General features: G+C 36.5%; 1 protein-coding gene across 1 annotated transcript; it reads right to left on the reverse strand.

Moving 5' to 3' along the window:
• Positions 1-1962: 1962 nt before the first annotated feature.
• Positions 1963-10270, reverse strand: LOC115444563 (cathepsin L-like proteinase). The gene is made up of 13 exons (XM_030170388.2): positions 10144-10270; positions 9234-9342; positions 8816-8918; positions 8108-8216; positions 7714-7834; positions 6852-6964; positions 6394-6493; positions 6208-6285; positions 5754-5980; positions 5221-5347; positions 2886-2991; positions 2517-2701; positions 1963-2402 (listed from the first exon to the last, which is right to left on the reverse strand). The coding sequence occupies exons 1-13, from the start codon at positions 10208-10210 to the stop codon at positions 2222-2224; spliced, it is 1626 nt and encodes a 541-aa protein (XP_030026248.2). The 5' UTR covers positions 10211-10270; the 3' UTR covers positions 1963-2221.
• Positions 10271-15306: the final 5036 nt, after the last annotated feature.

Here is a 15306-nt window from a genome sequence, read left to right on the forward strand (position 1 = left end):
TGTGTAATATTTGTCAAAGTATATATCTGTAGTCAGTGACATTTCTTCTTATTTTAATAGTGGCTTTTGCTCGCGGCTTCGTCCGCGTGGAGAATTTCCCGGGATAAAAGTCCTGCTTTATACTTTCCCGGGATAGAAAGCCTACAACCTTTTCAGGGTCAAATATCTCCATACAAAACTTCATAAAAAATCCGTTCAGTAGATTTTGAGAAAATCGATAACATATAGACAGAAATGGCTCACTATTTTGGCCATCGTGGCTTCCTCATAAAAGGTAGATATATGCCGTCGCGGGCTTTTATTTAGAACTATTTAAGACAAACAACCCTACGGTACATCATTTTTGTCTAACTGCAACGGTTTAGGCAGCGTACGCCAAGAAATCATTTTTTTTTCGGCTTACTTGATATGTATCGTTAGATTATGATCAAATTACACAAAATCATTATAAATTGTAGCCCATGTGCTATTTTAATGTATAATCAATAATACTGTAAAGTTTCATCTAAAACCGTTCAGTAGTTTTTTCGTGAAACAGTAACAAACATATATACATAGATACATCCACCCTCACAAACTTTCGCATTTATAATATTAGTAGGAAAAATTGCTTCAGTTTATAACAGTGCTTATATATCCACTCGTTTTGTTATTCACTTGATTTATTGATTAGCGAGCATCAATGCTTATGGTAGTAGGAAAGAAGCGGCGATAGCCTAGTTGGTTGTGGAACGGACTGCCGAGACGAATGTCCGCAAATTCAAATCCCAAGCGCACACATCTGACTTTTCTAAAATTATGTGCGTTTTCTTTGTGAATTATTGTTTGCTTTAAGGGTGAAGGAAAACATCGTGAGGAAACCTGCATACCTGAGGAGTTCCCTTTAAGAATTTCGAGGGTGTGTGAAGTCTCCCAATCCGCACTAGGCCAGCGTGGTGGACTAAGGCCTAATCCCTCTCAGTAGTAGAGGGAGGCCGGTGCCCAACAGTGGGACAGTGTATAATACAGGGCTGATATTATTATTATTTAAGGCTTGTAGTTGTTCCAGCTATTCTACTTTTCAGTCCTCTATTGCAGTTGAGGGTATAACTATGTTTTCTTTTAATATACTCACGTTATTTTTTTACCCTTGACCGAAAAAGAGGTTAGTTACAAGTTTAAAATGTGTATATGTTTATCATTGTGCCTGTGTGTCTGTCTGTGGCATCATAGCTTCTAAACAAATAGAATGATTTTGATGCGTTTTTATTTTAAAGCTGATGTGATCGAGATGGTTCTTAACTATAATTATTATTTGTAAGCGAGACGACCGACGACAAACAAAATAAAGTACTGGCACTTACTGCGCCTATCATCTTGGACGTAAAATGTTAAGTCTCACAACGTCCAGTAATGACGTGGCTAACATACCTTTTAAACTGCAATACGAGTGCTTGAAAAGAATAGGCATTGCTTGGTGATACTTACTCGGTCGGCCCATTGTACACCCAAGCCTCCTATCAGTACAATAACTAAAGCTACAATATTGTTGTGATGTATACATAGTGTGTATGTAAGAATGAAACGTAGGAGTTTAGAGGAAATAGCCATGGATTTTTGGAAAAGCAGTTAAAATTAAAACTCGTCGTTCAATGAAACTTTGATTGTTAAACTTTCAGAAAATAAGAAAAAATAATTATTATATCAGAATAAGTATCATAATTACCTTTTTTACTTAAAATACAATTGGCCATCTCTCCCGCATGTGCTTGGGCGAGATGAATATAGTGTAACAAACGAGAGATAGTTTGTAAATCTGCTAATTAACTACTTTTTCGTTTAAATTTATTTCTAGACACTTCATACAGTTATGTAAGCTTCATTACTGCCACCCATGTTGCCTTAACATGATGATTATTTTTATTCGAGAAATAGACTTACACTAACGAAATTGGATGCAAATGCTAGAAATAAAACCAAAACTTCAACAGCACGTGGTATTTAATTACAAAGTCTATAGGTATAATCATTTAATACAAAGAAGAGAGGATTCAGAAAGGCTTCTTGATATTAAAAATGAATACTGAAAGCGTTTATCCACCGGCCGAGATGAGCATTTGAAAGGTAGTCGAAACAGCACACACGCACGCATGAACACATAGTCGCCTTTTTTGTTAAAAGCGGCAGTGGACATTCGTTCCAAGGTAACATTTTATCTACCAAGAATCCTCGTATTCTACGTCTAAGCTATCGCATAGAATCCGCTGTCCATAAGCAGGCAGTTGTTGTTGGTGGCTGACATGAGGATGTAGCCGTCCTCTCCCCAGTCCTCGCCCCAGGAGTTCTTCACCATCCAGTATAATTCCCCGTCACGAACCCCGTATCCAACCAGTGCAACACCGTGGTTTGGAGTAGAATTTTCGCTGTAAAAAAAGAGTGCATCAAAAAATCACATTCATTTTTTTTTTGCTCTAATAACTCTTTCCTTTACCTGAATTCATTTGTTTACCTGACTAGACTGTAGAAAAGAAACCTACCAATTAACATCGTAGAAAACTCCACTGGAATACAACTTCATGGAATTTCCAGCGTGGATGGCGACCAAGACGGGCCCGTAACGATTGAGCACAACCTTCATGGCATCAGGATTGCGAGGAGTCACCCGCCCGAAGCCAGTAATGTGGTAAAGCTTGCTCATGTTGCGAGCTTCGCAGAAACCGTTCTAAAAGCATGAGTAGATGAAAGAAGTCGAGAAAAAATTGTTTATAAATGAACGATAGCAACATTAGCACAGAAAATACTTCAATTAAAATTTAAGAAAGCATTAACATCTGAATATACTTTTTCACCACACTCTATTTCGAAAGCACCATGATACAAGAGATAAAATAATCTTCAAAACCAACCTTTTCCAAATAAGGTCCATATTCCATATCTGTTGGAACTCCATGTTCCAGAATATACTTGAAGCCGCTATCAGGCGAGGCTCCGTTACATCCCATGGCTTCGAAGCTGTAATTTAGAGTATTAATGATGGTGCAATAAACCCACGATCCGGTCGGCCAGCGGCCTTTGAAGGTCGTCATGGCATGCAGCTAGATAGCACCAGAGACCTTTTTAACCAGATACGATTGCGACATTGTAAAAAACCTTTTGTACCCTGCACCAGGCTCAAATTCATATGTTAAATTAGCTTACTTAGTAAAATCGTATTGCATCCAATGATAAAAGAAGTATAGAGGATGGGTAATATGGTCACGTGACATGCGGCACATTTCATGAACAAAATGGTGCCGACTCCGCCCCTTACAATAGTGATATGCTAGTACCGAAAATTTTGTATCGACATCGAAGAATTAAGAGAGACAAACAAGCCCCAAAAAAGATCAAATACGAAAGGGGTTAGGAACTACCATAATATAAATATAACAAATCATAATGTAAACAAACAAACTGAAACTGATTTATAAGTAACAATTGTTAAACAAAGCAGTACCTGTTGTGACAAACATCCAGTTGTGTTTGATCTATATTTGTATGTTGCACTATTCCTTGCTAAAAATTTAAGTTACAGATTAAGATATTTATTTAATACATGATAAATGGAATAAGATAGCGTAGCCAGCAATTATTTGGTTGGTTTTATTTTATTTTATTATTATGCTCTTTGATCGAGAAACATAACTATGGTTCAGCAAACTAAAATCAATGACCGTAAAAATGGTGGTTAAGATAATCAATTATAATAATTATTTGCAATAACAACAATATGATTATGTATCTATTTCCGTGCATGCAAAGGTTGCTCGAAACATAAGACCGCCAATTGTAAAAATATATCTTACATTTCATCTTTATGTTGTTTCTTTTATGTTTATCTATTCTTTTATGTAACAATTCTAATTTTATTCATAGCAATATATTAAAGTAATATTACTACTTATTAGGTGAAGTATAATAATCATTACTATTTTACTTATCGCGAATATTGTTGGAAAACAGTTATCTTTACTCGCGTTAATTAAACGTGTGGTTTATGCATATCTTCTCAAAATGTAAAGAAATATGTATTTGGTGTAGGATTCCAATCACGTCGCTCAATATTCTCAATTCATTTTGCCTTGGTTTTTAAATTTTTTGGTTATCTTAAAAAATATTCTAATTTCACTTAGTTTGTCCTTCTGAATAATACAATATTGATGTGTGCTCTAACATTCTTTCAAAGACAAAAACCGTAACTGATAAACGGGCGTCTGTTAAAATATCGATATCAATAATTTCTAAACAAATCCACCCACCCATCCCTAAGCTCGTGTGTAAACAAACATAATGATTTTAATGTGTATAAATCACGCCTAAAAGGGTCCAAAGCTTAACAAACCAGATCCACATATCATTTTAATTGGTAAAAACACATCCAAAAAGTAAATATACAAAGATATTTGCTAATTTTCGGTAAAAACAGTTACTAACCTATGAAAAGATATTTCGGGGTCTTTCTTGCGTGAATTCGATTTGCATCCTTTCACACAACACTGAGTCATTTTCGAAACTTAACAAATACACTAATAAACACACTGAACAATTGAGAATATGATTATATTACTTTAAATTCAATATTTATGAAGATTTGTTTACATCGTCTGACACTACATGTACCTGCCGACTGCCCAGCATAAAATGGCGTTTCTGCCGCAAGGCGGTCCCAGTGTGTTGAAGTAAACGAAATAGTGCCATATGCGAAGAAAGCAATTATTTCTGTCTTTTTTGTTGCGTTCCAAATAAGCTTTGAGTAAAAGAGATAGACATATATATTGACAATTCTGCGTCGATTTCCCTAACATAAATATAACTTATTCATATAGCTAACTTTTGAGGCCTGTCCTCTTTATATTTAGTCATTGATTGCATCCCAGAATTGGTTCTCATGTCAACTTGACATTAATACTTAAATATACTATCACTGACTGCCTCGGTGGCGTAGTTGTAGTGCATGCGCGGTACGACAGCGCTCTGAGGTCCTGAGTTCGAATCCCGAGTCGGGCAAAGTGATATTTGAGTTTTTCTGTTTAGTTTCAGCGCAGAATCAGGAATTTGGTTCCAATATGGCGATAGGCTCGCCCCCTATCACATCATGGGATGGAACAGACTTGGCGAAAAGTGGGTGCCTTGGTTGCGCCTCTGCATACGCTTTCGGGGATAATTGCGTGATGTTGTGTGTGTGTATATATTATCACTCACCCCCACGCGCAGTCAACCAATGATTGCTCGCTCAACTCTAGGTTCCTGCCGCCATTCTTCAACGCCAACGTCGCTTCTACAGCGGCGACGGAAGAGAATGCCCAGCAAGACCCGCAGTTCCCTTGATCTGTCCAAAATTATGATTATAATTATAATTATTCCCTATAACTCATGTGTGTGCATGTGAATTGAAAGGTCGACTGCACCAATTAAGATTTTTTTATATAGAATTTGATAGGGACCAGCTTAAACAGGTTAACATTAGGCAGCCAGTAATTTCAACTTAGCCAGACCCTGTCTACAGTGAAAAAATAAATAATTAAAAACACTTAATCACACAAATATTTTTAAATGTCCTATATCTTGGGTGGTTTATTACGATTGCCATCACAAAAAACTCAGAAAAGGCATCGGTTAACAATGGCATTAGAATTAATTGTTATAAAAGGCAACACAAATGTGTTCCGTCACCTCTATAGTGGAATGTAATAAGAACAGGTGGAATAAGACTCGAAATATCATGATCTGCTTACTTTTAACAGGAGTGATCACGCCCTCCAACCTGAGGTCCAGCTCTTCAGGAAGGTCCTGGACTATAGCTTCCACCTCCTTGTCAGTGTGAGGGAAGGGCACAGCGCCTAAGTCCCGATCCGAAGGTCTCAGGCCCGTGAGGACTGCGAACTCTTCGTCAGTCCAGTCTGCATATTTGTTCAGCTCCAATTTGTATCCCAAATTTTTATTGTTGTGTTCGACTACTTGCCTAGAAATAATACATTGTGTTTTCCTTTTTTAGTGTCGTGATGACATTATGCGCATGCACACGATAGATGCTCGTGGACCCTAAATGTTTTCATTTTTAATGATCAACCATCATTCACAAGATTGTATATTGCCGGTTGAGAAACAGGATTTATTGAAGCCGTCGTTGAGAAATCAAATGTAGATTTTTAAAAATATATTTAAGGACGAATTTGCAACAACACTTACTTCCAATTATCGTGGAAAATAGCTTTTCTTGTCTCATGCTCGTCGTCATCGTAAAGCCTATTATGTTGAGACGCAAACCTAAAAAATATGGATATAATAATTAATATTTTTCATTTCAAATCTGTTGCAGTACAATCAATAAGAAAGTATTAATTAGTCAATTTTGTTTGCTTAGTTTACACGAACCTTCTAAACGCCAGGTCGACGTGATGCTTCCTTCCGGGACTCAATTTGCCAATGTCATGTCTTTCCCAAAACGTTGCCTCTTCTTCGCACACTACTGGCTCTACAATGAAACAAATTTTGATATGTTACTATAATTTGCAAATATCGCGTACACCTTATTTTATCGAAATGGGCGCGGAGTGGACAATAAGTTTGAATGGGGCAGAACTCAATAGTATTTTATCATCAGAGGGGCCAGGATTTTAGTAAAAATATATTTTTGTCAGTATGTCATATAGGTGTCAGTGGAAATGAGCACTTCCTTTCCATCTATCCCAACTTTCCTACAGGACTCTGCAGTCGCTAAGCAGGGAGATTCCAGTATTTCATTAGCGGGTAGCCCAAGTGTTGACTGCTGAGTATATATCCAAATAAAAATTCTACTAAGGCGTACTTACTTGCCGAGGTTAGCTACTCACCCCAATCGACGTCTAAATCAGTCTCGTCCACTTCACTTGAAAAGCCGTAGTAATCCGTCATAGTATGAGATTCCAACCGCCCCTTATCCAAATTATAAGCTTTTATTGTGATTCTGAAATACATTCCTTGTGGTATTACTTTCTGTAAGCGACGGTGAAATCATTGCGGAACGTAAATAAAAACTTTTTAAACGTAAACAAAAAATATTTAACATTACCTATATATCAATTTTTAGAGTCGCGGAAGAAACACAAAAAACCTGCTCCTTTTTTTGAAGTCGATAAAAAAAATTGTTGGTGTTAAGTGTGAACTAGGTAACCGCCCACGTCTTCGTAGTGGCTTACCCGAGGAACTTTTTGTAAGATTACCGCCCAGTAAATCAACAAAACATGTTAACATCAAAGACCGTCTTTGTTCTCCCAGTGGAGCTTTGAGGTTTTCTAATCATTTGATTATGATGATGATGTTTACCATCACATACATTCATGTATTAACTATAATCTCAATTGTCTGATTAAATGCTAAAGTTTATCATGTTTGTCCGAAGTATACGCAAAAAGCATCCAATTTGAATGTTTCAAATTAATAGCCTGCCCTTTATCCTTAAAACAAAGACCATACGTCTTTTAATTTACAAAAATGTTTCTCATGACGGACAGCAAACAGCACATAGCCTCCGTTAATAAGACGTTACGGGATCAGCCTGTGTACATCCAGTTCCAACAGGCCGGCATAATTGTGTCGACTGCCGAGATTTGATCATCTCTTGTCAGTCGATATTTTACTGGACCCCACTCCACTTACCATCAGGTGCAGTGGAATTACGCCGTGCTATACAAACATTACACAGAGCCAACTCACTGAACGGGTACGTAGTAGTCTCCCACAGTGTAAGTGTAAGCCGATATTTCCACCCTCATCTTCCCCATGATATTTGTTAACTCCCATTTCTGAACTTCCTTATCTTCAAACTTTGCTGTACCTAAAATTTAATAGTTATTTCATACTCTATTAACTAGTACGTAACTTATGATACGGGCTGTGAGACAGAAGGCCATGCAATCGATTCTAATACAATTGGTCTGGGATTGGGTTCAAAGGCAGTTCTTGTCTGGTCAAATTAAATCAAATCTCTTGAACAATATGGTTGAAAGTTCCGTCAACCCTTAATAGGTACTGGATATAGGCAAAGCACTAAGCTAAAGGTAAGAACCTGACTCAAAGAATAGGTTGAAATGTGAACAAAAAGACACACCTGTCTGTTTTAACTTTGACAACTTTGGTAAGAACTTGTGACCATTTTCGACCTCCGTTTCCATACACACGATAGTGTTGACGCTTTCTTCGTCAGAGATTGGGAAAAGCTGAAAACCAATGATATGAATGAGATATATTTCGTATCGTGATAGTTCGAAATTCTGGGAAGAACATAGGGTATTTTTATCCCGGAAAAGTATATAGCTGGTCATATCCTGGAACAACTTTTACGCGGATAAAGACATGCGCAATATGCTTATCTCATAAACTTATAGCCAGGAAAGTCATGTTTCAGTCTCCGATTACGGACCATCCCTGGAAAGTAACTCAAGCTACGCCAATGCGTCAGCTACAGTGTTTTATTCATTAGGCCTTACACCATTTTTTAAATAAGTATTAATTAATTATTTAATTCTTTTAACTAAATACTAGCTTTAGCTCGCGCCTTCGCCCGCGTGAAAGAGTTTTTCCGGGATAAAAGTCCCGCTATATATTTTTCCTGGACAAAAAGTAACCTGTAACCTTCCCAGGGTCTTAAACTATCTCCATATCAAATTTCATAAAAATCCGTTCAGTAGATTTTTAGAAAATCGTTAACATACAGACAGACAGAAAATGGGATTTTGTTTTATAATATGTATCGGTAATTATTGATTGACTAAAAGCACTATCATAGAATCCCAAAACATATAAAGTACATTCTTACATAATACACTGTGGAGTTTTCGTCATCAGACGTCCCGTAGTAATACATCTTCTCTACTCCATCAAAGTAGTCCCTGCGGTACCGGTTGAGATTCTCACTGGACCTGAACAAAAAAAAAACAATTACAATCACGGGTAACCAGAGGTAGGCAGAGGCGGTTATACCACCTACAGTAAGGTAGGTGCAGGCGGTAAGGTGAATTAATTTTGATACCATATAAATGCGGGTACACGTATAGGCACACGTGGGACTCAGGCCTATGTTCAGATGTGGACTTTATGTTAAAGGAAAACCTATATTTTAAAAGAAAACCTCAATAAAGTTGGATTAGTATTATTGAGAAAACTGCGACCATATAAACTTACATACATAAGTTTAAATATCTTGAATTCGATTAAAAAATTAATTAATTACGTACCACAGCTCAAACGTTGTCTTCAGTCCGGTCTTGAGATTCAGTTCTTCGCCCTTCAGGTGGTACTCCGCAGGCCAGCGGATTCGCTCATCCTCCGAATCATTTCTGTAATCTAAAATAACATTTGATACCTAATAATATTTTTAGAATATTTCCCACTCCTCCCTGCCTTTGTATTCTTTAATTTCGTTGCGGGATATATCTTTTTTATTTCTTCTTCCTGCCAGACCGAGCAGGCTAATTTGTTTATTTTATAGTCTTTCATTGATTTAATCTATATATATAAATATGAATTCCTATTTCCCTTGGTCACGCCATCACGCGTGAACGGCTGGACCGATTTCACTATTTTCTTTTTGTTGCGTTTGTTATTATCAGGAGAAGGTTCTCATGAAAGAAAAAAAAATCACAAATTGCGCGGAAAATTAGAAAATTTAAAAAAACTTAACGAAAATATTAATTTTATATAACTGTCAAGTGCTTGAAATAACTGTCAGCGATTGACAGAATACGCGCTGCAAATTCATAATTAAGACGGGACAACGTCTGTCGGGTCAGTTAGTTACCAATACAAAATGCAATGATAAAATGTCTGTAGTTATATAAGCGACTTTATTTAAATAATAATTAAATATTCTCATGTTTGACTTATAAGTGCAACTATGTTTGCCTACGTGATGAATAAAGCATTTTATTTTATTTATTTAAAGACAGATTGATTTAAGACAGATATGTTCCTTATAATATTGATCTGAAAATCTTTAGGGGAGGCTTATGTTCAGCAGTGAATATCCTAGGGTTAACACTTAACAATAACCGACAATGATAGTTAAGAATAAGGTGATACCTTTATTAATGCGTTAAATATTCGAAATATTAACACCCAAACATTTCTTTTCAACCGCCTACTTACCAACTGAATAGGAGAGGCAATGATGGACACTCAAAAACAAGATAAATACAGCTGGTAGGTACTCCATGGTATCTACCACCAAATTTTACCACTGACAGCCAAATATAGCAAATTGATCAACGATAGAGTATTTATAGGAAATTTCCTATAAATTAATTGAATTGTACGAGTGCGTAATGTTATCAGATTTTTTTTTGTAATAGGGTGTGTGCATAATGTATGCTATATAGCAATAGCTCTTGCACTCGGCCCCAGTGAAATATTTTTCTGGGATAAAAAGTAGCATCACTTTAGTAATGTAGCTTTCTTTTAGTGAACAAAATCATCTAAATCCGTTTAGTATTTGCTGAAATTAACGCGTTCAAACAAACTATTCAGATTTATATATTTGCATAGACTTCATGTTGCTTGCCGCTTTAATTACTAATTATTAGGATTAATTAATAATTATTAATAGTACTGTCTTTAGGGGGGCGGATGCCTAGTCCCAGGGACAACGCCAAAGACTTAGAGGGGCGCCATGGATTATGGTTAGAATATTATCATCGACGTTATGCTATGCCTACAAAGATATGTTACATTAAGGTCCAAAAACAGGGCGCCAAAAAAAAATGTCGGCCAGGCCGCTTGAATAGCGAAGGCTAGGCCTGATTCACCTTCTCATCTCAACTTACTGATGGTAAGATATTTATCCTAATCCTCCATAGTGGGCCTCGTACGTATGTCACGCACCAGGCTTAGCCTGTACACATTCGGTTTCAAATAGGCCTTCATAATTGTTTGGTAAGCGGTCAATATTTCTCTTCAGTTCATACTTTATCTGGATTCCACTCCACTTGCTATTATGTGAAGTGAGGTCCCTTTCCCGATTCCGTAAAAAAAAAACTAAAATCTTCTCTATGCACAAATCCTAATTGGTAACAACATTAAATTTAATTTGATAAGTTTTATTTGTACTATCAAACTTTATTTTTAATTGTGTTAATTAATTTACCCTACATTTGAATATTATGTTACAATAATGTTAATTATCATACTAATATTATGATAAAGCAAAATCATGTTTATAATTATTAGTATTAAATAATTAACAGACACTTTACCGTTTTTATGTCCAATGGGTTAGGCAGATTAGTCACTTGGGTATCTACTTTTCACCATGCTTATTCCAAGCCTTCATGATATAAACAGCTGGTGGTAGATCTCTCATATATGAGAGTCCGCCTGGCTAGGTAACACCGTAATGTCTATTTCTGCCGCCAAGATGCAGTGTGTAGTCACTGTTGTGTTTCGGTTTGACGGACATTGTAGCCAGTGTAATTACTGGACATTATAAGACTTAACATCTCTTGTCTCAGGATGGCAAGCGCAGTGGCATACCAAACAATACTTTGTTATTCAAGGTTGTTTCTACTGTTTATGGTCGGTTGTATCACTTTCCATCAGGCGAACGGCAAGCACGTCTCGTCATTCAGAGCAAAGAAGCAATATTTTGCTTGACGCGTGGATTAAACCCGATACCTTAACACGGTAGTTATAAGACCGAACAACGACATAAGACGATCCTAAAAATAATGATTAGAAAAACGGGTAAATAATTGTTATGGTAGAAAATGGATTACAGGGTCGGACTCCAAGACGCCTTTCTAAAATCGTTATAATATAATATCAGCCCTGTATTATATACTTAGTCTGGCCATAAATACTGTTACACTTAATTATAAAAAAATATTACATTTGAATTTCGAATCTGTCATTTTTATACGATTGTTCATTGTGTTTTCTCATTTTGGCGCCAATACATTGTAAAATATTTTGCGATATTAAAATGGTGTGGGGTGATAAAGAGAACCGAATCGCTGTGATAGCATTACACAAAGTAGGTATGGAGCCAAATGCAATTTTTAAAACTCTCCATACACTTGGTATTAGTAAAATGTTTGTGTACCGGGCTATTAATAGGTACAATGAGACCTCCTCTGTTTGTGACAGAAAAGATCTGGCCGTCCACGTAGTGTTCGTACGAAAAAGGTGGTCAAAGCAGTAAGGGAAAGAATTCGAAGAAATCCTGTCCGAAAGCAAAAGATTTTATCTCGGGAAATGAAGATAGCACCTAGAACCATGTCGCGTATTTTAAAAGATGACTTAGGACTTGCAGCCTATAAGAGACGCACTGGCCATTTCTTAACTGATAATTTAAAGAAGAATAGGGTGGTAAAATCGAAACAACTACTGAAGCGGTACGCAAAGGGAGGTCACAGAAAAATTTTGTTTACGGATGAGAAAATTTTTACAATTGAGCAACATTTTAACAAACAAAATGACCGTATTTATGCTCAAAGCTCTAAGGAAGCTTCCCAATTAGTCGACAGAGTGCAACGTGGACATTATCCGACTTCAGTGATGGTTTGGTGGGGTGTTAGCTATGAAGGAGTGACTGAGCCATATTTTTGTGAAAAAGGTATCAAAACATCGGCACAAGTGTATCAAGATACCATTCTTGAGAAGGTAGTTAAGCCCCTTAACATCACCATGTTCAATAACCAAGTATGGTCCTTCCAGCAAGACTCGGCGCCGGGTCATAAAGCTCGGTCCACGCAGTCTTGGTTGGAATCGAACGTTTCGGACTTCATCAGAGCTGAAGACTGGCCGTCGTCTAGTCCCGATCTTAATCCGCTGGATTATGATTTGTGGTCAGTTTTAGAGAGTACAGCTTGCTCTAAACGCCATGATAATTTGAGTCCCTAAAACAATCTATACGATTGGCAGTGAAGAATTTTCCCATGGAAAGAGTGCGTGCTTCTATTGATAACTGGCCTCATCGTTTAAAGGACTGTATTGCAGCCAATGGAGACCACTTCGAATAAGCTTTTTATATTTTTAATTGTTTTATATTTATGTATTAAACTGACACACTGTAAAAGTAATAAATGTTATTTGCAGTTAACAATTTTCTTTTTTCTTTATTACAATATTTATGGCAAGACTAGGTATTGTCCAACTGATGGGCACAGGCCTCCTCTACTACTTTGGTATTAGGCCTTAGTCCACCACGTTGGCCTAGTGCGGATTAATAGACTTTACACTCCCTCAAAATTCCTATAGAGAACTTCTCAGGTACGTAGGTTTACTCACGATGTTTTCCTTCACCGTTAAAGAAAGCGATGATTCACAAAGATTGCACACATAACTTTAGAAAAGCTAGAGGTGTGTGTTGTATGTTTATCGCTACGAAATATCATTCACATACATATTTTTGTTTTCTCTTAGCGTAAACGATTGTACCAAAGGTTTGGCTGTGACCTCAAGTCAGCTATATCTACCGTGACAGTTTCCAAACGCACATTGCTACACGCACGTTGTCACGCAATTGTTATAATCAGCTATAATCGCCGGTAATCTATTTCACTTCATCTTAGACATGCAATAGTACGTTGCGTCAAAGAGGTTACTATGATTCTACCATAGAATAAACTGCAGTAAAGAAAAACCAAATGAAAACGTCGACGGAGGGAGGGACGAAAAATAATTCTAGCATAGCCAACTTCATTGCATTTAACGTGTAGTGAAGTTAGTCGACAAAGCGATGTTGTATCTCTTGATGATAAATATAATTATGCTGATTATGTTTCGTTTTAGGGTATGGCTTGCGGAACAATAGCTTTGTGATCTTTTCCATCGCGGAATAACCAACAAGGTTTAATAATTCTTATCTTTGCTGTAACATTAACTCTCACTTAAACGGAGCAAGCTTTGCCGCGCACATCCGATTCTGGAAAAGACATACAATTTTTGTCCCTTCTGAACACAATTATGTAGCAATTCTTGCACGCTATGACAGAGGACTTGCCTCAAGAAACATACTGTAAGAAAATTCCACCGTTTAATTGAAGCTTTACTGTGGATTAATTTTCCGGCATACGTGGGGTACTTTAAGCGGGACCTGAAGAAATATTAAGGAAAGTACAATTGTGCCAATCATCAAAAAACATATTTTATAGTAATGTATGGTTAGTACTAGTAACTATATATATTTTGAAAAATATTTTTTTAAAAAAATATGAGGCATTTCATGCCTGAAATGAAAACTAACAGTCATTCGTACATGTAAGGTTTGGTTGGTTTCCCTACGTGGAAGGAAATGTATACTTAGTAGTTATTACTTATATATATTTAGAAACGCATTTTATAGAAAATTTATCAGCCATTTTATGCCTAAAATTAACAGCGTTCTAACATTTATGGTATTCCTACATGGAAGGAAATGTTTATTTATTATTCCATTTCACATTTCACTGTTGATTCACACATCACACACATAAACCTGTGAGATTATTAAAATAAACAAACACAGTTTTCTAAGAATAAAACTGTGCCTAATCAAGTGTGACGCGGCAAATGACACATGATAAGAGGTTTCCGTTATAGTTATAAAGGTTGGTGCACAGCTAGCTAACAGCCGTTTTCAAAAATTAACCCCAATCTCAATGTCCAATCCGATTCCGAGAATGAACCAATCAGAATAATTCATTTGTACATGTCAAAAATACTTTGTTTTGATTTGTCTATTTTTAAAATAGGTCGAAAAAGCCGGTCGATATATCGCATCGCATTAATGAAAAGTTCCCGCCATCTGGGACATGAAATGCTACTTCAACATAAATTAAATTTGTTGTGGAAATATGAAGTAATCAATGGAGAAAATGATGTATTTGATTGTACGTATAATGAGAACGAATGCTTGGTTATAGTTTATTGATAAAGCAGTTGCCAAAGATTTAGAAGGAATACAAATCTCATTTATATCTTGAATTACAGGAACCAACAGAGGAAAATTACAAAAAAATCAAGCTATAATTTATTAAGTATGCTATGTAAAGTAATTCCCACTGTAAATTATTCTGGAGTAAAAAACAGCTTGTATCCTAAAACATAATGAAATCTGTCATGCTAAATTACGTCCATTTACCGATTCTTTATTCATCTTTACTGAAGAAGCTTGGTCGTAGTTTCACAACCTAGACGCTCCGTACGTCAGCTTAATAACATGACCAACTCACAAAGCGATATTAAAAGTATGCGACGATCTTTCAACAGTCAATGTGCGACATACTTCTATTAGATATGTGCACAAATCTATGAAATCCATCGTATGTGGGTGAC

The sequence above is a fragment of the Manduca sexta genome, chromosome 4 (genome assembly GCF_014839805.1).
Source record: "Manduca sexta isolate Smith_Timp_Sample1 chromosome 4, JHU_Msex_v1.0, whole genome shotgun sequence".
Lineage (NCBI taxonomy): Eukaryota > Metazoa > Arthropoda > Insecta > Lepidoptera > Sphingidae > Manduca > Manduca sexta.